This window comes from Aythya ferina (assembly GCF_964211825.1).
Source record: "Aythya ferina genome assembly, chromosome: 4".
NCBI classification, from domain to species: Eukaryota; Metazoa; Chordata; class Aves; order Anseriformes; family Anatidae; genus Aythya; species Aythya ferina.
This window is the reverse complement of record NC_140300.1, coordinates 70,438,034-70,462,891: the sequence shown is the minus strand read 5'-3', so window position 1 is coordinate 70,462,891 and position 24,858 is coordinate 70,438,034. Positions and strand designations below refer to the sequence as shown.

Below are 24,858 nucleotides of genomic sequence, written 5' to 3'. Positions count from 1 at the left end.
GAAAGGAGGAGATTGTTTTTGAGGTGTCAGTCTAATATTTTTACATACCTACCTAGATACTTTCCCCTAGAAATACCTATTTGCTATACGTCATTTTATTTAAGTGTAATTACAGGTTATCATTTTAAATCCTATTAAAGTAGTTAATCCAACAAAGGGTTGAGAGAAAAAGCATGCGAATAGTAAGAATGCAGGGGATGGGTGTGCCAGTCTTACTTTGCCAAACTACAGGGTTACGATACGATTATCTGTTTGAAAATAACAATTTCAATTGGTTTGAATGAAGGTAGACACAGAGGGTGCCTCAGACTTTGAGATAAGTAAATAACAAAATCACAAATCATTCTGGCTGTGGTGTAAGGATCTACAGTTTCACTGACTTCCTTAAGGGGAACCCAATTCAGGGAGGATATGGCCCTTCAGGAGATCAGAGAAGCTGATTTACGTCATTTTGCCCCCACTGCCAGTCACCACCTGGTGCGCTGGCACCTGACAGTGGTTTAAATATGACAGTAGTGTTACACAGGTGTGCATAAAGCAGGAAACGAAACAATAGCGAATCAGGACCGTGAAGTACTATTGGGAAATACTTGGTTTACAGTGTACAAACGGGTTGTTCTTTCAGTTTGAGAAAGAATTCTGCTCTGTAAGTATTGGCTGGGCTTTATCAGACTTGAGATGAACCAAGACCACGCCTGATGGATCTGTACGTACGTCATAAGGGTATACACAACATCTAAAGCATCCTTCAAGTGCTATATATACAGTTGGAAAGGTACATGACCTCCGGTCTTGTTTGGTGCTCTTCTGGCTCTTGTGGTCATTTTCAGCAAGAAACAGTTTAGAAACTTCTTTTAAAGTAGAGCAGTGTGAATGCATCACTCCTTGAAGAAAAGGTTTGGCTGTCTCTCAAAAATAGAGTAGGATTTTCATTCTGTAGAGGATTGGCAAAAGAGAGTAATTCTTAATGGAATTATTCAGGAATTCCTTGAACTTTTCAGCATTATGCAAATATGGGCCTAAGAACTAATGCAAATATGAGTTTGCTTAATTACACTAATTTAAATTATCCTTTATATTTCTGTTACTGATTAAAAAGGAAGTCCTTAAAAAATAAAATGGTTTTGAAATTAATTCTTTGGCCCTGCACTATAGAGCACTTACAAATCTTCTTGATGTACCAGCAGCCTGTTTTGATTTAGCTCTTTTTAGCCAGTTGGTGTTGTTTCCGCTTTATCTGCTGGTGGTAAGGAACTCTTCAAATACACAGACTTTCTCAAATTTCAGAATACCTTCAAGTAATCGACTGCGAGCAGAGCCGTGTTTAGAAATAGGTGTATTCGGTACAGGAGGCCCCAGTTCTGCTACTGGAAGAAGTATGTTGTGATTCTGTCAATAGCAGCAGAAAACTTGTATTGTTTTTTTCTGGAAGACACCAAAAATGCCCCTGTAAATAGAGATTTAATAGCGGGGGAGGGTGGAGTGTCTTCAGGCACCGCTGTTGCACTAGGGTGATGGGGTCAGTCACTGGGAACAACTGGTGGCTACGTTGGGCTAGGGGCTGCTTAAGCCTCTACCAACCGAGTACCTGGGAAGCATAAAAGTGCCTCAGCCCTTCAGGCTCTAAGGCAGAGTTTAGTTCTTTCAGTAGCAGAACTTATGGGGTTGTAGTGCTCTGTGTTTTTCCAAAGAAGTTTATCCAAAGAAGTGACAGTGCCTGCAGTGTGGCGCTGGTACCCACACCCCATGGCACACGGCGTCAATTCTGCTTTCAGAAGATGTGGGACTGAGGAGCACTTCAGCTCATCCCCTTCAGCATAGTTCCACAGAGGTCTAAATAAGAATGTTTAAATCACCTTGCGTTAAAATATATATCGGGTATCGATTTGGAGACAGGTTAAATAGCGTTAGGGGGCAGCTGGGGAGTAACTTGCAGCGCTGCCTCCTGAGGGGGAGGTGGTGCTCCTGACGCGAGCGAGCTGCTGCCTGGGGTCAGTCACACAGCTCCCCGCTTGCTTATTAAAAAAGCCGAAATCCCCCACGTCTGGATCAAACTGTACGGGGCCGGGACCTTTCGGGGGCGGCGTGCGGGGCCCGGCAGGTGCTCGACGGGGCCGGGCCGGAGCCCGGTGCCGCCTTCTCGCAGCCGCCCCCCGGGGAGGGGCCGCCCGCCTCCCCCGCCCCGCCGAGCCCCGGCCGGAGGGGCCGCGCTCCCGGCCGCACTCGCCCGCTCCCCGGAGATGCTCCCAAACGCCGCCGCCGCCGCTTTCTCCGCCGACGTGATCCTCGCCTTCGGCACCAACGGGAGCCTGTCGGCAGCCCAGCTCTCCGCCCTGCTCGGCCGCCAGACCGCCCCGCCGCCGTCCCAGCTGCTGCCCCAGCCGCAGCACAACCAGGTAGCGCCGAGGGCCGGCTCGCGGGGAGCGAGGAGACGGGGGCAAGGTCCGCGCTGCCCCCGGGCGAAGGTAGCGGCAGCGGGTTGACCTGCTCGCCCTGCTGGAGCTTCCCCCCGAGGGGTGCTCGGGCACATCTTCGGGGAAAGCGACGCCTGGGAGCGGAGGCTTGGCCGCTGGGGCGTGGAGGGGCTTCCACCGTTCACGTCTCTCCAGTAAACCGAGCACTGAGTGTCCCTTCGTCAATTCATTCAGTAAAAGCTGTTTAAAGTATTTATCTCGCTGCCTAAATCTGACCGGAATACTGCTTATTTTTTTCACGAAACTGTTTTGCTCTGTCTAGTGTCTCCAAAGAATACTCAGACCTCATTGCTGCTTTTAAATACTGCATCATTTCGTATCTCCGGAGTGTCTTAGAGTGCCTTCCTTTCCCTGAATGGGAGTCCTAAGGCTGGCGGAAATTTCCCTATCATAAGTTCTGTCAGCCGTGGTAATTGAAAGGAAAACAGGGATGACTGCTCTGGTTTGGTTCAGCTCCTCGAGAAACAGAGGAGGCATGCTTCTAGGGACCACGAGGCGCTTTGCACTTATTTATTTATTTATTTTAACGTTTGGATTTATTTATTTTAATGTTTGGAGCAGTAGCTCTTCATCAGTAATGTAGACAAACCTTGGATAAACTCTATTTGTTTCAGAAACAGCGTGATTCTGATGTCTGTACCCTGACCAGGGGCTTAATTTGGAGTTAATGCCACCAAAATCAATGCAGTATTCAGTATAAGCGTGGCAATATTTCCCAGAGTCGCAGCTTCTCTTTCAGATTTCACAAACTGAACACTGTTCCAACACAGTGTATTTAAAAAATATATATATACAAACATTTCCTGCCACACACACTAAATACAAGTTTGCAGTGTTGAATATGGTTATGAAAAGAATCTTTCTTCAAAGGGGCTTAGAAATGAGCAGATTCCTCAGTCCTTCAGTTTTTCCCTCTGCAAAAGCACGTAGCCCTCGTACGCAGGCTGCAGAGGAAAAGAAAAATGCTCATTTTAATTACTGCCAATGCGTATTCCTCATAAATCACTTGAAATTTAACGGAAACATTTTATTTTTTAACAGGCCTGTTTTAGTTGTGTCCTTTTTGAAAGATATTTAGGGTACCATATTGAAACATGTATCTTTTGTTGAATTACTTGTATGTCTTGAAATTGACTTTACAGCTGCTCTATCATCGAGTACCATTTCAGCAAGTGCTCTTAACCTGCAGGCTCTCAATCCCTTGTAGGTGTTAAGTATATCAATGACTTTGGGCAGGTGCTGCACGCTAATGCGTACTCACACTAAGTAACTCGAGTGGCTGTTTTCAAACACTGCCTCATGCTTTGCGCTTACAAGCTCATAATTTAGAGGATCCACTGGTTATGGAAAGAAAGATGTAAAGTGGCCTAATCTAACTTTGTTGTAAGGCATCGGAGGCCTGAACTGTACTAAATCTCAATGGAGAAAAATAAATACCTCGTGTGTTTTTCAGGTAGGCTGGATCATCCATTGAGGCTGCACAGATATATGACTGTAGGAGGAAACAAGGTTTATCTCAGACTTTCAGTTCCTAACTTCAGTGTCCAGGGCTAGTGGGATGACTCCAGGCCCTTTCTTCCAGTGAAGATAACACGTCCCTGCTCTATCAAGAGTCCCTCATCCAAGCCTGAAGTCGTTTTTAGTGCAGAGCTGATCTGTAAGGGACAGGTGATAGCGTCCTTCAAAAACCAGAAGGAAGGAACAGTCTCTGTTAGTGTTGTCCCAGCACTGGTCTTTAGCGTGTTTCACTCAGATAAAAATTTCAGTAACCTTATTTATCTCCAAAGGTCCACCAGAAGCTGATCCATTTTCTTAAAAATTGAAAGTTTGGATGCGTGAGTCAGAAGAAGAGGGATGTCTGATTTCTGTTTTCCTTTGATACCGAGGTTGACTTGAAAAGATAAGGCAGAAGAAAAAATGCTTTAATTTGTTGATGATGGTGTTTGACCATATACTTGTGTAAAATTTTACAGGCATTTATGGTAACTTAAATTGTATGATGTCCATGAAGACACATATGTGTGTCTTACAGGACAAAAAATAACCAACAATATTTTTGAATTTTAGAATTTTTGACTGAGCTGTCTGCATTTCCTTATGTTTTAGGTTTTTTTTTTTTTATTTATTTCATTGAGCTTTTTTGTAATTCTCTGTTTTGTGTTTGCATTTTCTTTGTTCTTCACTTTTTTTTTTTTTTTTTTCCCTTTCTCTGTTATCACCCTTCCTTACTGTATAAGCTTAGACTTCCTTTCAGAGAAATAGTAGTAACTGAGGAAACTCAAGTAATGGTCACTGCAGTTTTTTCACACTTTACTGTGGAATTCCAACACATTTTAGTCCTACAGATAGGTATAGAACTACTAACAATTTCTATGTAACAGATGATGGCATGTTTACTCGCTGTTCTACATTATTAGCAAGATGTAAAAACAAAACTATATTTAATCTTCTGTCATCAGGTTCATTGGGGTATGATATTAATACATGCATATGCTGGAGGTTTTAACTACGTGCCCAGAAGTTTTAGTCAAAAAATACAGGGAAAGTAAGTGGGCATTGGAAAGAACGCCTGTTAATGTTGCCTTTATTTTATGCTTTGGGGTAGTCAGAAGGTGCTAAAATCGTACTCCAATTTCCTTCTTTGACTTTTCTAAAACTATATTTATGCTGAGCCTTTATGTTATGCCTGAATACTGTCTTAATGTAACGTATTTTATTTTTTATATCAAACATTTGGACAAAACAAAGTGAAAATCTTAGTGGTCAGCTATCACACGTTTTCACGTCACGATGAGTTGAAACAGTAACTTTGGTGGTTTGGATAAGCTAGAACTAGGTTAGTATCTGCTTTGATTTTTATTTTGTTTGTTTGTTTTGGTAGCATTTCACTCGTTCACTAGTGCTCCTTAGAAGAAGGATGAATGGCCTGACAGTGTGTGGCTTATGGTCTTGATCCAGCACCATGAGCTGACATTGCCAGGTCAGTGAGAAGATAAATAGGCTTTTCTGTTCTACCCCCAAAGTGTCTTATTGCTACAATATCTTCAGTGACTTTCAGCATCTATGGACGTTTTTCAGCTCCCCACATCAGGCTGCCTTAAACATGTTGGGGGGTGTGTGTGACATCCCTAAAGCGCACAAAGGCACTCGAGCAGCTACATGTGGTTGGACTCTTTCTCATAAAGTGCTGGTTATTGAATGCATGGTTGTCTCCTAGCACCCAGTTCACACCTGGATAAGTGATAAAAAAAAAAAAGTATCACTGAATCAGCATTAAATGCTTTGATTTGTTAAAAGTAAGTTGGGGAAGACATTAATTTGTCTTCATTTTGCCTCATCCAGGCTCAGGCTAAGTCAAAAAAATAACAATAGAAAAAAAAGGTAGATAGATATTCATGGAATTCCTTCTTTGCTGTTGTTACTGTGTGACCCACTGCTCAGCTCTAGTGCAGGCTAGGATAAGATTTAATCTGGCAACATTTAGAAACCACAGTGACAGGTTGCTGTTGGCATCTCAGTGCTTCATGCGTGCAATGCTACAGATAAAACAGGTAGAGCAAAGATAAGAATGTGGTACAAGGTCAGAAAAGGGAATGAAATGAAATGTTGATCCCATAGCATTTGTTATTAATTTTCTTGTTAGAGGTCTCCTTGCATTATTTTTGTCTGAGCAAGTTATCCCATCCTCTCCTGGAAAGAATCTGGTGAGCTTTGCATATGCTTTTCATTTATGTAGATATGTGATACTGGTGTGAAGAGAATCGAGATAGTTGGGCATCACTTTATGTCATTTACAATCTTAAAAGAAAATCCCATATTGGCCAACCATTTTTGGCAGCAGCTTACCATGAGAAAAGTAAACATTTAATTGAGTAACCGATTTTATGTTTTGTTTTGTTTTTTTTTTTTGTCTGAATACGTTGCAATGCTGCAAATTGTAGTGAGTGAAGTCCTCTTTAATTGTGATAAAAGCATTTATTTATTATTATAATTATTTTTTAACAGTTCAGAGGCATGATCAGTTATATCTTCTTTGAAGATGTGAGTTCAACACTGGGTAACAGTCAGGTTGTGGCCAGGGCCAGTCCCTTCACCATAAGCAGTGTGACAAGGCTTACTAAATAGCAAGGAACGGATGGGATGGTAGACTTAATGAGCCAGGACATCATTCTCAGTCCCCTGTTCCATGAGGCTAGATTATCTTTTGGCTGAGGTTATCTGTCAGTCTTACAAAATAAATAGCTTGTGTTTTTACAGCAGTGTGCTTGTCTTAACGTATTTATCCTGCAAAGATAAGTACAGAGTTTTGCAGTGTGCAAACATGAGTTGTTCCAATCCAAGGCTTCTAATAGATTGAATCTTTTAATTAATCCCTTAATTGTGCCAGGGAACTCACACAAGCTTGCTTTTCAGCACAAGGATGCGTGTAGGTGTTGCTGAGAGGATGAGGTGACTTATAACAATGAATCATTTTCAGGAATTGCTATCCTCTGGGTTTGTCCCCGATCTAAATAATAATAGTAATTAAACAAAATGCTGTTCCTTGTCCTCATATAAAAGCTCTCTTGTCTGATGGTATTTCTTACATATTTGTTTGTATATAGCCAACGTTGTAAGTCTCGAGTTTTCTAATTCATGCTGTGCCTGAATAATATTTTCACTCCATAATCTGTTCTTTTTTTCAACCTACGACGTGGTTTGTATTTTTGTAAACTAATATTAATTTGTTAGTATTTTAAATTACTTGTCATCCATTCTGTATTTCTAGGAAAGAGATGTTAAAGATCAATTCACTTAGAGATAGCCATGTTATGAATCTAAGTGCATACTGGCTTGTTTTTCTATCAGCTTTTCACTGCAGACCGTTAGAAATGGCTGTGAGCCAGTAATACAAGAAGCATGGTATAGGAACTATTCTTATAGACCACAACTATCCTCTCTTTTTGTTTCATACTGGAAATATTAGCCACATATTTTACATTATTTCATAATGCAGAGTTAACAGTAAAATGATGAGACACAGAACCAGTTTAGAAAAACTCCAGAAGGTCATGTCTTGGGCTGTTAGAAACTCTCTTCAGTGATGATTTCTCTGTGCACTGCTTCCATTGAGATTAAATGGGTCAACGTGCTTTAAAACAAAAACAGAAATTGTTGGTATCAAGCTACATTTATTTTAGATAAATATATTTTTTAAAGATATATTGAGGCTTTGACATCAGTGTTGACACTGAAGGGTGATTCTATATCCACTCTGCTTGTAAATCTCAGTTCAGGAAAACTTTTCAGTGTATATTTCAGTCTTCAAGGTCTCATGGTCTCAACAAAATTTAGACATTTGTTTAAGTTCAGGTGTGTATGTGAGCACTCTCCTAGACTGGGTCATTCAAGAAGAAGGGCAGGAACCTTCTGGATGTAATTTGGCTGAAGCCACTCGTATTGGCCTGAATGCTCTTTTCCTTCAGGCTAAATGAGAAATAGTCAAGTTAAAATGGTACGTGCATGCCTTTCACCTTGTGGACAGTAACATTTATTAGTGGAAACAGAGGCAGCTCTGAAATAAATGACATGCAGTTGCTTCATCTTATCTCTAGAAGGAATGTGCTTTATAAATAATAATCCTGAATTATTGGAGGAGTGCTATGGAATCTGAAGGTAAAACTGAAAAGACCAGGGAGTGATCATTTGTTTACAATTTGTTAAGGCTTCCAGTGCTCTACTCCTGCATTCACACTGAGACTCACTACAGTGAACGCTGTATCCTAAAAGCTTTTCTTCTTTTCTTGAGACTCATCCCTGGTTTGTGTTGTACATCAGCAAGCCAAACCACTTTTGTGTGCAGCCAAGAAAGAACAGTATTTGCTTATTGATCGTTATAGGAAAACATGAATGCGAATAAATGGAAAGCGTTACATGAAAGACCTCTGTGGTATGGAACATTTCATATAAAAGTATTCAATTTTTCTGTGGAGATGTAGTTTAAGATATTTTATAGTTCAAGTATTTTGGCTTTTTGGTTGAAAATAACCAAGAGAGCAACCAGCCCTGTTCCCAGCCTGGTTTAGCACTGCTGTGTACATTCGTCCTTGACCCATTAGGTACTGACCCTGAGCTGAAGGCAAAGTGAAGATCCAGAGTAAGAGTGTCTCACAGGAATTCGGGATGGTCTTACAAAATAATCCTTGTTGCTAATAATTATTGCTGTAAAATGAATGAAAACATGTTGACTGCTTCCATTTGGACAATTTATGAACAGCTTATTTGAGGAAATACGAAGCATTGCTGCGAAGTAGAAGCAGTCATATGAATAAGCAGTCGTGGAATTAACAATCATTTTCTGATGCTTACTCTGACAGTAAGATTTTAATTTTATCTGGTCTGTTCTTAAATGTAATTATTTTGTAATTACATGGAATTTTAACTATTTTGAAGCTATTTTTCCAAATATTTGACTGTCCTGGTTCATGGGGCGGGGGATTTGGAAATGTCAATGTAAAACATGTTTCATTGATTTGTGAGTTATCTTAAAATACTTCAAATCACTTTTGCTTCACATTAAACAATCACCATGTTTTCACATGCAGTGTCCAAACGCTGTGTATACCTCCTTGAAAATGTGTTACAGTATTTTCACGTTATAGATCTTGTGTTTCCTAGTGTGTGACTTGTTTTTTTGGTTTTATGTTATTGTATTAAGTTGGCAAAAAAACCCTTTTTGTTCTAGTGCTTGACTGGGGAGGAAATTTTTTCTTTGCATGGAATACCGAACAACAGTCGTGTATCAGATACAGACTTCCCTACGATATGTCCTGCTGTTTTGCAACAGCTAATTTTTCACCCGTGTCATCATCAGGAAAACTTCGTGGATGCAACTAAACCACAGTCTTTGCAAGGTCAGTTATATTATTTCATTTATACTGTGATTAGTGTGGGGGTTTCTGAGATAAATAGTACGTATTTATCTATGCATAATAGGAATGCCTTGTTTAGGGGGATATAGTTATAAGGTGGGAACATAAGAGGGTGTTTCAGGTCACCAGGGTACATAAACAAATATCCTCTCTCTTGACCGTGATCTTTTCAAAATGCTTTAGGGGAAGGCCAGTAGATAGTTACCGAGTGATTCGTTCATTAGAGAAAATGTCTTTCTGACCTGTTTTGTTTGCACAGTAGTTTGTGCCCTGAGGCGTAAGGGCTCTCACTAATAGCTGGTTAATAGGAGAGAAAGTGGAAGTAGGAAAAGTTTGTGCAGATGATTTGCAAGGGGCTGTATTTAAGTGGAATTATTTGCAATTGGATGTCAGGACACCAAGGAGGCCAGTGACTGCTCTTTTTCTGAGGAAAAGACTCACATTTTTCTGAACTCCCACTCTTGCCTTCTTGCAGTCTTCTGTGCTGCTCCCTCTATGTGGAACATCATCACATGCCTGAGTAACCTTAATCTTCCTTCCTCCTATTTTTCTCATGATTATTTTTATATTTATTGTGCACAGAACTGTACAGTGCAATAGACAATATAGGACAGGGACGAATCAACTGGATAATGAGGTCACTTGTTCCATTGATAAAGATCAAATTTGTTTATTATTTGTTTATTTATTTGACTCGGTGTCAAGTCATTATTCCCAGGGATTCAACTGACTTAAAGTTAAAAACTGGGATATTGGATGAGCAGATTCCCAGTGGTAGTAATTATTAGCAAAGGTACTGCAGTGTTTTTTGTAACTCTTGAAATTTTAGAATTAATAACACCCTGATTGTTGTAAGTGACAGTAATCACTAAGAATTACACATCATTCCTAAAACTTACCTACGCCAGTGGATAATTTAAACTATATTTGATTAATCACAACCATGGCATATCAATGTACCACGATGGTTTATACCATATGAAGGCACGTATTTTCAGGAAATTTACAATACCTTCACCACAGTGTAGAATCTTTTTTTGTTTGTTTGTTTGGTTTTGTTTTGTTCTGTGTGTTTGTGTGTGTGTGTGTGTATGGTGATGTGGAAAGCTTGCTCTGTAGTTGATTGCCTAAGCTAGTTAGACCACCCCTCCTATTTTTCTTTTATCCTGCCAGCTCAGAAGCAGTGTCCAGTAGCCAGATAAGCAAGGCAGTCTTTTCTCTGCCCCTCCCTTGGCTGCAGCATGAGAAATCTGCGAGGCCCATGCTTAGGGTATTTTAAACCCCAAACATATGAGGCTGTGACACACAGTGGTATCTGTTTTGAAGGGAGATTCACAGAAATGTCCCGTGCCAAACGGAGGCTTTACTGCAAATGTATCCTGCTGTTGTTGATTTATGTGTTCTCCCCTGCCCCATCACCAAATGAATCAGTATTGTGGCAGCATTTGGAGCAGCTGATTTCAGTTATTGCCCATGATGCAAAATCCTCAGAGCATGTTTCCAGCTTGGCTGATGTGAGTTTTCTGCTCAGGGACTCCCACACATTTAAGTGCTGTTAAGTCCCTGTTCTCCAAAACATGAACAGATAAGATATAAAGAAGAATTTAATACAGTGAGCTTTATGGGGCAGCTGCTTGCAATAATAATAATAAAAAAATGTTGTGGAAGCAGAGTAAAAGTTAAATGACAGTGTATAGCATGTCTTTTTTCCTTGGGGTTGTATATTGAATATCTAACCTAGCTGTCCTTAGGGGCACACTCATGTCCTTCTCTTTCTTTTTTCCCTCTGAAATGTAATAGGGAGTAGTATAAAGGGGCATGAAATAGCTGGAAATGCCCAGTGGCATTTCTTTTGTCCAAGGCAAACAGAGTCTGTGTGGTCTGCTTGGCTTTTTCAGCAAGGTTTTAACACCCTGGTTTCTTCCTTTCCAGGAAAGGGCACAGGAGGAGCCTGAGCTTGTCTCAGGAAGGCCCAGAGCAGTAGTCCCCACTTCTTGTGAGGAACTATACTGAGCAATGGTGTCCTGAGGAGGACTTGCTCTCCTGCCATTAATTTTTTGCATTTATCGTGCTTTGGCAGCTTGGTGGTCTCTTTGGTGGGGCCAGAGCTGTAGAGACAGAAAGCATAATGCTCGTTGGCAAAAGCCATCCATGCCATCAGCCTCTGCATAGGCTGTGTGGCAGTGCTCGGCTCTGGAACATGAAGTCAGCCCAGCCAGCTCTCTTGGAGGGGTGGATGCACTCAGGGAAAGCTTATTGGGGATGGAGCCCTAGTGAATCAACCCAATTTTAAGAGAGCAGTGCACACATGGTGTTGTGAAATACAGTCCATAATGCAGCAATGAGGCAACTTTGGCAGCATTGGTTATCTTGGAATTGTATCACTTTCATTAGTTTGTTTGTTTGTTTCTTTTCTATTTGTGGTGTTTTTCTTGCAGCACCAATTCCCATAACTGTATAATTGGGGTAATCATTTTTTTAATCATTATTATTTACAATTGCACTTCAGGTCAACAGCACTTTCCTGGAGAACATACAAGAAAAATCTTAGATTTATTTTATTCCTTCAAAAGATTTATTAGTTTAAACTAGTCCTGATACTACTGAGGTTCACTGTGGGATCTGTGGAAGGCCTAGGATGGAGAACAATTCATTCCTTCATCGTCTGATGTTGTTTGATTATGTATTTTAATTCTTCCTTGCTCTTCCACTTTGGGTAAATGAATAAAAAATAAAATATCAATATGCTAAATCCCAAAGACTTTGAGCCATCCAGATTAGGCCAGATTTTCAAAAATAAAATGCTTCTGCCTTCTGGCCTCACTAATCTCTGGTAAATTAGGAAGAAGGGCTTTGTTGGTTGCTGCTGTTGTGACAAAAGGGGGTACTACATACCAGTGGATTTATTTGCAAACACAGGTCCTTCAGTACACTGGGACATGTTCCACTGCATTAAGCATACAAAATGATGAAAGGTGTATCATTTATAGCATGTACTGCAAGTTAAGTGTCCCAGTATGTGCTGCTGTTCTGAACAAAGAGTGCCGGTATGAACGTTAAAGCCAGTACTGTTGTGAGAACTTCTGTCGGCATTTGGCAATAACCTGTTTTTCTGTGCTTGCTTTAAAGCTCCATTCTCCTATCATTCTTGTCACCCACTGATTTATATGTACCATTTGCGAATTTATCCTCTTTGTCTTTTGTTGTAGAAAGTAGTAAGTAGTAGTGGGGATTTTTAATCAAAATTTTTGAAACTTGTTCTAATTTCCTGTGTCTGCGGCAAGGTAATTTGGGCATATGCACTAAGTACTTCATATTTTATATATATATACATACACACACACATGTATTTTAACTCAATTTGAAACGTGTATTTTGGACAGGGTAAATGTGTAGGAGTTACCTGTATGTTAAACTGAGAGCCTCCTGCTTGTATGGTAATCCCAAACTGCAAACAGCCTCTGTGACTCATGATGACACTGGAACCCCATTTGTTTACCGTAGACTTGATTTCAGAAATGCATTCACAAGCGTAGTTATCTTTTATTGTAATGGAAGTTATGCTCCTGAGTAGCTTAGTGGATCTAACCATATCTAGTTGTATGTTTTTCCTCCTCTCTCTGTCTCTCAGAAATGGCAAGTGAATGTTTTGGTTGGCATTGACACATCTCTTGCAAATGCCTTAAATGCTTCTGATGCTTTCTGTTCTTCCTGTTCTTGACACAATATAAAGTTCGTCACAAACGAAAATGTGTCCCTGTGCAAACAAAGCACAGCAATCCCAGTTGCAGGTGATGAATCTGGTTTAGTGTGTTTGCTGACAACGTGTTACGGGAAAGTTGGGCTGCAGATTGCAATCTGATCCCTTTCTGCTACGCAGAAAGGAATTTACGGTAACTTCTCTGTGTACATATGGCAAACCTGATAATGAGGCTGTTGGATGGATGCAACTTTCTGGATTAAACCAAACTGTTCTCATATATCCAACATTGTGTTGGCTTCGCTTTTATATTTTTTTTATATTTTAATTCGTGTTGGATTTTTATAGGCAACCTGTCTATGTGGATATCTTTGTGATTCTGCGGCCTCACTTGAGGCAGCGTTGTAGGCTTTTTCAGTGCAACCTTTAAAGCTTTTTTGTACTCACAGGGATTTGAGATGTAACTGGGTAAAACAGTGGACATGCACAGAGGCAAAACTTTTTGATACTTGTAAAAAAAACAACAGCAAAACTCTCAGAACCTGTAGTTTAGATGCCAGAATAATTATGGTATTTTACGATATATTACCATATAAATCCTGGTGTCTGAACTCTGAAAATCTGAGACAATGCTTATGGTGAAAGAAGCTAAATTATGGCCAAACTGGGTGCATATGCCACTTCTTAAGTAAATAAATAAATAAATAAATAAATAAATAAATAAATAAAAATATTCCTCCTTTGTGCCCATCTTTTTGAACCCAGAACCTCTGTTTTGTATGTTTTCATTTCATTACTGTAATAGCCTCAACTGTCAGCTATCTTCCACCTCATATGTGTGATAAGTAGTGATGGGCAGTCTTTTCAACAAAGCAGAAGTACTTCGAACTGTAGGAAGAGTGATAGGTGATAGATTTTCTGTTCCTGTGGTGATAGGAACAGAAAGTTACCACCTCAAGATGATTTGAAGGAGTCATCCTTTATCAGGAAGGATTTTTGGGTACAGGACAGCCAAGACAGCGAACTTTGTATCTTGGAGTTGTTCAGGAGTAAATGACAATTGGACCTGCAACCCTGAGACCAGCAACAAGATTTTGTCGTAAACCTATGCTATAGCTACCTTGAATATTGGCTTAAGCTTTAGTTCTCAATCTTCACTGACTGTAGAGAGAGATGATTTATACTAGCAGCAGATAGACTATCTGAGATATTAAAAACTGAAACCGGGCTTGTATGTGGTCCCAAACAGTATTTCTGCATATTTCCCCTCTGTGGGTATACGTCTTAAATATCAGTGCGTATTTAAGGTTTTATATTTGTAGGGTATAATTTCAAGTAAGGAAAAAAGTATTTTTCTCAATTCCATGCCAATTCAGATGTTAGAAAAATCAAAAGCAGCCTTAAATGGATTTTATACTAAAATATTTTATATTTCTGTTTGTTTATCCACAGTTTGGGGATTTGGGTTCCTGGCTGTGACTATCATTAACTTGGCATCACTCCTGGGATTGATTTTAACTCCTCTCTTAAAAAAGTCATATTTCCCCAAGATTCTAACCTACTTTGTGGGCTTGGCCATCGGTACTCTCTTTTCTAATGCAATTTTCCAGCTCATTCCAGAGGTAAGCAATGGGAATTGTTATTTGTTTTGTAAAATCATTTCTAAAGTGTATTAATTCCAGAAGCTCGCTCCAGTGGAGATGTGAGTGTGTGGGTTGTAATCCCCCAAGAATTGTAGGTGGCCACTAGTGCCACTGGCTGCTACCTCTTTCTGTCTGGGTGAGCAGAGCCATCAAGTTCCACGTGTAGCTGTGACATGGGAAAGGCTAAGGGCTATTTTGCCTCTAGACAGAAAGAGGAACACATGGGGTAAAATTCTAGTGAGTTTTAATGGGCTACAGTTTAGACTTCCTCGCCTTGCAATAATTACTATGTTCTGCATGTAAAATTGTACTGTATTAAAACACTGCTGACATTTAATCTAAGTTAAAAAAAAAGAAATAAATGTGTCAGGGTCAGGATCTCTCATAACTTCAGCCTCATTGAAACTCCTGGCTGGTAGACGGTCCGTACTTTTGAGGAGTATTTGTGTGTGGTCAGGGAATTTGTTTTTATGGAAATGTACTAAGATTACAGACTAATTCACATTGCTTTTGTCTTCAATGTTAGGCGTTTGGATTTGACCCCAAAGTAGATAACTATATCGAGAAAGCCGTTGCTGTGTTTGGTGGATTCTATATTCTCTTCTTTGTGGAAAGGATTCTGAAAGTGATATTGAAGATCTATAACCAGGTAATGAAAGGTGTCACTAACTGCAAGCCTTACCTTAAAGTACCTGATACATTTTATGAGATTCTTGATAGTATATATATTTTTTTTCTGAGGATTTCAGCCTTACCAAGTGTTCTGATACATCTGTTTAAAATCCATATGGAGAGGGAAAGCAAGTTCACTTTTTTGAGGGAGTCACAGGCAGAGCTGGGAATAGAATCCAGATGTGAGTGTGGTCTGCTGTCACTGGCATATGCTCTAGCTGCTCTCAAGGGCCAAGTCTTCCCTGTGCTAGCTAAACATATCAGCAAAAAGTGGAAATAAGTAAAAGCTGAAGAGAATGTGAGTCTGCCTCTGAAGCTCCTATTTGGACAGGAGAAATTGATGTGACGTGTTATCTTCTTATTCATCTGTGAAGTGTAATTTACCAGGACTGACAGTGCCTGAATCTCACCTGCAGTAATTGGCTCTTTGTTTCCCCATGCTCTGGTACACAGACCTGCTTTCTGTGTACCTGCTGGTACACAGACCCTTTAATTATCCATATTGTGCAGTATGGTTAATTGGCTCTGCTTAAACCAGGGCCCATACGTCTGAGGACTTCCTTGCTGTGTGCTCACATGAGTGAGACTGAATTTGTCTCAGACAAAGGCCTCTCAGACTTCCTGGAACTCTCTACTCTTGTCTTGCCAAGAAAACTGTCCAGTGTTCCTACTCCTATCTCACTTAGCTGGACTCTTCCAAGCTGGTCCTCATATTGAAGGTTATGAAGATTCAACTGTTTTATAGGAAGGTATAAAAATGGTAAATTCCAACAATTCTAATTAGCTGGAAAGAAGAGATGCTTAGATAGGAGGGGAACTTTGATAACTTTGGAGTTCATTTAAAAACTTAAGTATTAAAATGTTGATTGCTATTTAAACATTCACTTGGTGTTGAAAGAAATGCAGCATGAATATGCTCCCTGCGTTTTCCTTTTTGGTCTGTACTTCTTATTTTTATTTATTTATTTATTTAGCTTTTGTTTTAATGAGCTACTTGTTTGTGAATTTGTCACCTAGACTGGCCATAACGACTTAGGACATGGTGAACAGAATCAATGTCAGGATAAGGCTAACCCACACAAACCACCGTCATCCAGCAACGGGGTGACCTGTTATGCAAACTCAGCCGTCATAGAGAACAATGGAAATCTTGGTTTTGACAGCATCAGTGTGGTCTCAGCACAGGTAAGAAACTTGTGTCTGTTTGTTTATTTTATTCCTGCCTATTATATAAGCATATCTGGGGAAGGGTTAATATGAATTTTTATTACTTTTGTCAAGTTTTTGTAAATTTTTAGCTTATAACTTGCTTGAGCCCTATGAAAAGATGTGTTACTTTTGGGCAAGCTTACAAAATCTGAATGCTGGATTCGATTGCTGAACAATTATAAGAGCTAGTAGTTATCAGCGTAGGGATGGGTAGGACAGAGATAAATATTTAATCTGTTAATTTTGATCTCGTTATTGTTTTGTTTAAAGTGTGTGATAGTGTGTTTTAATGTTACATGATCCATATTGTGCTCCTGACTACATCCAGCCTTAAGTTGGAGAATGTGGTTCCTTTGAATCTATGAGTAATGAGTAAAACCGATACAGTAAGCAGTATATTGTGATCACTGGTTGTGCTAGTCCAATGTATTTGGACATGGTGGGAATTACAGAAGTAATAGGTTGAGACAGCGGCTGCTCCTCCTGGTTGAAGTAATATCTTTCCAATTTGTTCTCTGTATTTGTGTTTATTGCTCTACTACAAATACGACCTCCTTCTGCCAGAAAAGAAAATGGAGATGGGAAGAAAAAGTTGGTGTGCTTCCTTACTCTTTTCCCTGTCCCTTATTTAAAAACAACATGGAAAAACAATAATTATCTGATGGCTAAGGAAGATTTTTCGCAGTAAAGATTTCTGTTTTACTACCTGCACTCTTCATCCAGAAAGGTGTTTGTGGGGGAGCGTTGAGGAGCAGAAGAGGAAGCAGGACAAAGGCCCTAATTCTCAAATAGAGAATATGGGAGTTCTGCATTGACCCTGCAGACTCACAGGACACTTGATACCCACAGTTTATAGTACCAAAACTGTACTTCTCCTTACTTTAGAAATGTTATGGAGTGCAGTGGATACTACGTGTTGTAAAGATTAGGAGAAACAGGGGTGATAGCTAAAACTGCGTGGGCACCGAAAGGAAAATCATATTTTGAGTATCCATAAACTGTATTTTGTAGATTTAGAACACATACAAAACTCCACTGTCTGTGGAGACGGTCCTTTCTGGTAGCACAGTATTATATTTCTGCCCTGTTTACCAGAAGTTTTATCTGGACTTGTTCCATTATTGCATTTTGGCCAGTCGTGTCCTTACATGTAACGTAAAGATAACAAAATCATATCACATATATTATAATAATAAAGTGTGGCTATCTAGTATTTATTTATAGCAACTAGGTTACTTGTAGTGCTCACAATCGTAAATTATTGTAGGTCATTCCAAGATCCTTTGTAGAATACTCATATATTTCCTTTTGCGTGCAGTCTTGACTTTAAGAACTTTAAGTTTTACAAAGGTTCTTCCTCTGTAGGTATTGCATTTATGAAAATTCATGCTTTCTATTCTTTCTTGCTTTCCATTTCTCCAGAGCTAGAAAGAGAATACATTTTATTAAAATCTTCTGACTGTAGCACAGTAAAATTCACTCTGGAGTCAAGATTGGCTGGAAGGGAGATGGCTGTAGGATAAATCCCAGGGTGGCAGATAACCCACTGTTGAGATGGGAGGTAGCAAAGAAAGCTGTCATTGCATTTTTTTCCTCCTTCAGGCAGTTTTAAAGGGTCCAGCGTACCCTTCAGAGTCATCAGGGAGGAGCTAGGGTACTACTAAGAGGGTAGGTATGAATTAAGTTTTACACACATTTGATATTTATGAGGGATCCACGTGGGGTAAGTCAAGATATGCATAGAATTTTAACATGTCCTCGTAATTTAAAGCTCAGTAAAGAGGGCAACAACAGTGAAGACAGAAAGCATCCTGTAGGGTGGTGGCTGGAGTCTGTGCAAGAGTGTGGTAGCTGTTTTCAGCCATGGAGATGCAACCTTCTTTTCTCTTTTAATGCCTGCCAGAGTGAATGTAAATGTTTAATTAGTTGCATACTTTTAAATTTCACTTGCAGCAGTAACTGCAACCTTGGAAACCTCTTTTGTGCTGACCCAGAATTTGTACCTACTACGCATTGAAATGAAACAGCTTGACAACAGTAACTTTTAAGAAAAGTTACTTCAGAGACAAATTGCAGAAAATGCCTGTAGTCTCAAGCACACAATGTTGAAGTTGTTAGGGAACACCAAAAGGCACCTTTTTATCTTTTATTTTTTTCAAGAGCAAAACTTTCATTCCAGTGTTTACTCTTTTGCCTGTATGAAGGAAAATGTTATCAACAGGGTGGAGTTGCTCTGTCCTGACTCCTATTGGGTTTTCCACTGATGTGCAGAATATAAACTCTTTCTTTTCTGCAAGCATTTAACAGATTGGGGTTCTTGTTCTTGTCTGAGGGAGTCACAGATGCATTAGAAAGAGCAACGGTACCCTGAGGTAATGACATAAGATGAAATAAGAGAAGTCTCTCTATCATTTCTCTTACATTTGGGAACAAAGGAGAAGCCATTGCTTTTAAAGAAAAAATATATTCAGAAGAGCAAAAATACCAAGGTTATCTTTTGTTTTACCATCAATTGTGGTGATGCAAATAATACCGCAGTAGTAATTAATAAAAATCTGACCTGATAGACCAGTTGAGTGTTCCAGAGCTCCTTAGCTGGCATCTCTCCTGTAACATCTCCTGAAGTACCTGTGGTGGCTTCACATTGATGGCCAACTGAACTCCACCACGTCACTCTCGCACTCCCTCTCCTCAAAGGATGGGAAAAAAAGGCTTACAAGTTGAGATAAGGATAATTTAATCAAAGGGAAAAGAAAGAGGGGGGAAGAAAAAAAAAAGCTACATGGAAGCAAAGACAGAAAACAATTATTTTCTGCTTCCCATTAGCAGGTGATGTTCACCCACATCTTGGGAACCAGGCCTCTGTACATGTTGCAGTTTTTTGGGAGCACGGACATTTTCATAATGAGAGCCCACCCTTTCTACTTTCCCTTTCCGAGCTTTTATTGACGAGTGTAACACCGTAGGGTGTGGAACATCCCTTTGGTCGGTTTAGGTCAGCTGCCTGGTGGTGTCCCCTCCCCACCTACCGACTTCAGGGGGGGTTGGAGAAAGTCTTGATGCTGTGCCAACACTGCTCACCAACAGATGAAACATTGGTGTGCTATCAGGGCTGTTCTAGCTTCAAGTGCAGAGCACAATGTCTTATTCCAGCCAGACCCAGTACAGTATCATGACAAAGAGGAAACAGTCCAGTAGAGCCAGGGATTGATAATTTTTGCCTCAGAATTCTATATATTTTTATAAGGTAAATTTATCAGCAGTCTGCCTTATCTTGAGCATTAAGAATATGTATTAGTCATTTGTCTATGACTATAGATCATATGCCCAATGATATTCATGGGCATATGACATTCATTGGGCATATGATCTAGTAAAGTTCAGTACGTGAACGCAGACAAGCAATGTCCTTGTACTTCATATGGTTTCCAAAAGAAGTTGCGACATTATCTAAGGTAGATTACAGGCAAGAATTATTTATTATACCTTAAAGCTACACAGTAAATGGCTGTTAGATGTGTATACATATAATAGAAGCCTCTCAGAATCTGATTCCTAGTTTTTAAGCTACAATTTTCTCTGAAGTTTGAAATACTATATCAAGGAAGTAGTTTTAGAAGTAAGTCAATACTGTTTTCCTTATTTAATTGCAGTTACTTACAAACAAAAACAATACAACAAACCAACAACCAAAACCATAGATAACCCAAACCTAGCCTGGTCAGTTCTGATCTTGATGAGTTCAACAGATACTCTTCTTCTTCTTACTCAATACCATCTTCTTACTCAATAAATATCATCTTTTTACTCAATCTTCATTGTGCCACTACTTAACCATGGATTTACTAGCTACAGATTCCAAGTAATGTAGTAGACTTCAGACTGGGAAATCCCTAATCTGAACTTTTGTCCTGTTCCAAGGCAGCTCCAACATACACGTATATGTTATGTCAGATAAGAGTTCGGTGAGCAAAGCATGAGACGGATCTCGTTGCTCTGTCATTAAAGATTTTGTGAGCACTTATTAATCGTTATATTTCCTTAAAGTTCAAACTTCACTTGTCTGGTAGTATTTACATTTGATATGATAAAGTTAAAACCATTTCTAATGTTCCTTGGAAAAATTTCTTGGAATTATCTTTTTGACCCATTGATAGAAAGGAAAGAGGTATTCCTCTACATCCTTCTCTTACAAGAAGAAAGGTGTTTAAATATGTCTGAGTAAACATATATATTACTATTTTTGTATTCTGGTAGTAAACACTAGTTAATGCCTTATATGCAAATCCTTTTTTATTTTTTTTTCCAATGCTATTATCCTTGCAAATATAATTTAACCACAATATCTCTGTGTACAGAAATTTATCAGAATGGAACATTAGGATTTTTATAGTGGAAATTAGTTTGTACTCCCAGCTGAAATGGCAGTTCCTTTTATCTTTGTCAAATTTCTCATTATTTCATGACACCGGATGTATAAATTACTTCCACGTCTGGTAGGAATTATTGAGAGCCTTGGCATGATTGTGCATTGCAGTTTGATATTAGCCAGTTCTAGTTGTGCTCTGAGCTCTCAACTCCCACAGTCAGAACTAGCCACTGCTGTTCTTAAACATGCACTTGGTAAAAACTGATTTCACTAGCTGGACTTAACTGTCACTGCTCAAAATAAGAAATAAAAGTAGAGGACTACCTGGATGCGTGTCTGGATTCCCATGTAGGAGTCTGTTGCTGTGGTGGTGGCTGTGTCTTTACGAGCATGATGTACATACAGGCATCGTGTAATTTATCCAGGTCTGTTTCAGGTAGGAAGTACGGATGCTGTCAATCACAATGATCAAATCCTCTCCACTGTACATGCTTAATAGAGGTTGCTGAGGAGGCTGTGAGGAGCCTTATCAACCCTTGGCAGTCTCGTAATCTGGGAGAGACACTGCCAGAGAGACATTCAGACATTGTGGTCTGAATTGCTTTCGGTCTCAGCTGAAGGGCATTCAGCTAAAGCTTTGTAGTCAGAAGGTGACTGGGCCCTTCACTTTTCAGTTGTTGAAACAGAAAATATTTGCTGCTGCTGCCTGTGCCCTCTGCCTCTTGGACCAAGCAATTTGTTTTCTTCATGTAATTGTGCTTTATTTTTTACTCAGCATTTGATTAAAGCCAGAACTGTGTTTCATTGACTTCTTTATTCGGTGTTTTATGTAATTGCTTTATTGTGTTGTTTTTCCAGGAGGAAGTAACCCAAAGCAAGTTATGTAAATGTCTCGGTGGGCACCCACTGTCAAAGATTGGAACCATTGCTTGGATGGTAACACTGAGTGATGCCGTACACAATTTCATAGATGGTTTGGCAATTGGTGCTTCTTTCACTTTGTCTCCGTTTCAAGGGCTGAGTACCTCCATAGCCATCTTGTGCGAAGAGTTTCCTCATGAGCTGGGTAAGGAACTTAATTCAACACATTGTTTTTGACAAAAATTACTGTAGGAGGTTGTGCTTGCAGAAACTTGGCATGGATTGAAAAGTTTAGATAAATGAATAGAAAAAGCACTCATCAAAAAGTTACCAAGTACCATAATACACATCTAGCCCAAGAAGTTCCTGAGTGCAGATGGATGGAAACTAGGAATGTATATTAGATAGGTATTAATTGCCCTGTTCATACATGCTTTTGTATGTGTTTTTTTTTGTTGTTGTTGTTTTTTTTTTTTTTTTTTATTTTTGCTCACTGTGGGTAGTCCTGTGTTCTCAAGCTCTTAGCTATGTTGTGCATCACCTACTTGCTTTAGAATGTTTCAGTTATCTTATTGTTGAAGGGAAATACTCATCATTTACTTGCATGAGGAAAACCAGCAGTGGGATATAAGCTGTATACGAATAATGTCTTTTTCTTTAGACTTCCATTGAAAAAAAAAAATATCATAATTTCATTTGCTGAAGATGGTTTTCTCATTTTTGTTTTTTTCTTTCTCTTTTTTCTCTTTTTAGGGGATTTTGTCATCTTGCTTAGTGCAGGAATGAGTACTCGGCAGGCTCTGTTTTTCAACTTTCTGTCTGCGTGTTCCTGTTATATTGGGATGGCTTTCGGTATATTAGTAGGCAACAACTTTGCTCCTAACATCATCTTTGCAGTAGCTGGTGGAATGTTCCTGTATATCTCTCTGGCAGATATGGTGAGAAAGAATTTCATTTTCAGTTATTTAGTTTTCTGCAAGAAAGTAAAGACTGCAGTAACAGTTTCTCTGGTAGAATTTAATATTTTTGTCTCTCTCCTGCCAGATTCATCTACATCTTATTATTAGACGTTAAGTAGTCAATTATAACCTTAATGAAGGTGCACAAATAATTATGCTTATTCATTAAATGTGAAAGCCTGGTAGGGCTGGTCAGATTATTGCTGAAAATGAGTTTTAAAGAAAGAGAAGCTTTTCATGAGTTTGGGCCGGTTTCATTCAAGAGTGAAAAGTGTTTAAATACTTTGTTTCAGCATTTTAAGAAGTGGCAGAGCATCTCACATTATTGTTATTAAATGTATTGTTGAGGGATTTCTTGAAACAGCAAAAATCCCATGGCTTGCTGTAGCTGAGCAAACCAAGCTACCAGGGCAACTATGAGAAGTTCCCATGACAGTGTTCCCACATCACCCAATTGAGGAATTCAGAAAAATATTGTTGCCAGCAGCTGGCTTCAAAGACAAGGTCTATGTGACTGCTAATCACAAGGGGGTTGTTTTCTTGCAGGTGGGGTTGTTTTCTTGTAGTTGTTTGTCTGAGTGCTTTTGACCAATAATCTTGTGTGAAACACTGTCTGCCCCTATTAAGTTCACTATAAAAGTCAGGCTATTCGGGCCTGATAAATAAAATAAAATGGAGCATGATCTGACCCTACTGGTGTCTGTCGTGCTTTCAGCCGTGCTTCCTGCAACAATGAATCATTTGTCTTTTCAGAAATCATCTTCTAAAAGAAAAGCAGAAAAAATAAGTAAAATTAAACTAAAAATTCTTTAAGAGTTGAATGGAATATGTTATGTAACTTCAGCAATAATTTTGGAATTGTTTAGGTGAAAACCCTGACTTAAACTCCAATACTGTTTAAATTAAACAGTACCAGCCCCAGTTTCTTTGTCCAGACTTTAAAAAAAAAAAAAAAAAAAAAAAAAAGTGATCTGTTAAACTTCATTCAAAACTGAGTTTTTTTGTTTTGTTTTTGAAAGTATATTAGAAAACATAAGGCAAAGAAATAGTGCTAAATTCTAGATCAGGTTTAGATGTTGGGAATTTAATCTGGCTTCACCAGGCAGTCAGCAATATTCTATAAATTCCTTACAATGATGTTTTATCTCAAAATGAAAGAGAATTTACAAGAGTTTAAAGCTTTATTATATTTAATTCCAGTGTTGTAAGATCAGATAAATCTGTAATAAATAAATAAATAAATAAATAATATATATAAATAAATAAAAATAAAATAAAAAAATAATTCTGTTTCCACCTGTCATATTAGAATCCATTCCGAGTGTAGAACCAGAGTGAGGCCTGAATTTGAAAAGATTTGAGGCCCCAGTTTGGTTCTACATGCATTTAAGAACTCTTACATGCTTATAAGGACTATTACATTAAATACTAATGTAGTTGAGATAATAACATAGGATTTCATAAGTAGTAATCTTAGAGTTAAATGAACAATATAAATAGCTTCTTTTACAAATTTGCAGTACCTTAATTGCTAATGCTGTTCGTTTGCTTTCACTCTCTTATAATAAATAGTAGTGCACTCAACTATGATGTGCAAAACTCATGGCATAAATTTAGAGTGGCTCATCGTAAAATTGTTCTAATTAAATCCATCAAAGTAGGTAACATTCTTTTCTTTGTATCTCTTGTTCTGCACTCTCTCCCCCCTCCCTTCCACCATCTGTCTCCTCTCCTGCATCTCTTTCTCTAGGTTTTTTGATTGAATCAGCTACCTGTCTCAACTTTTCTCCCCCTGAGAAGTCTGAAATAGGGTATGCAAGTGCTCTGTACAGAGATTTGCCTTTCCACTTTCTGGTCTGCTTGTAGAAGCAGGTAGGATTAATTAGAATGCCCTTTCCCTTTTCTTTTTGCTGTTCTGTTTTCCTCCCTTTTTCTCCTGGACTCCTGGTGCAGTCCAGCCTCTGTGTCAGTAAGATAACCCTGTGATGAAGCTGTGGGTATGTGAGAATGTGTACACTGAGGTGTGTGAGCACACATGAGCCTTGCTGTATGGCATGAAG

The 24,858-nt window shown here is 39.1% G+C and overlaps 1 protein-coding gene across 8 annotated transcripts in view; it reads left to right on the top strand.

Annotated features, from left to right (window-relative positions):
* SLC39A8 (solute carrier family 39 member 8) overlaps nt 1-24,858 on the top strand; it is a 62,458-nt gene that overhangs the window by 33,728 nt on the left and 3,872 nt on the right. For 6 of the 8 annotated variants that reach the window (XM_084516651.1, XM_084516656.1, XM_084516652.1 and 3 more), the window contains exons 5-10: nt 9,199-9,367; nt 14,538-14,707; nt 15,255-15,377; nt 16,418-16,585; nt 21,837-22,044; nt 22,593-22,777. In XM_084516651.1, the coding sequence (XP_084372777.1) occupies nt 9,199-9,367; nt 14,538-14,707; nt 15,255-15,377; nt 16,418-16,585; nt 21,837-22,044; nt 22,593-22,777 (1,023 nt within the window). Of the gene's footprint in view, nt 1-2,176; nt 2,397-9,198; nt 9,368-14,537; nt 14,708-15,254; nt 15,378-16,417; nt 16,586-21,836; nt 22,045-22,592; nt 22,778-24,548; nt 24,671-24,858 lie in introns of those variants that run through there. The other 2 variants (XR_014692197.1, XM_084516650.1) reach the window with 2 other exon arrangements.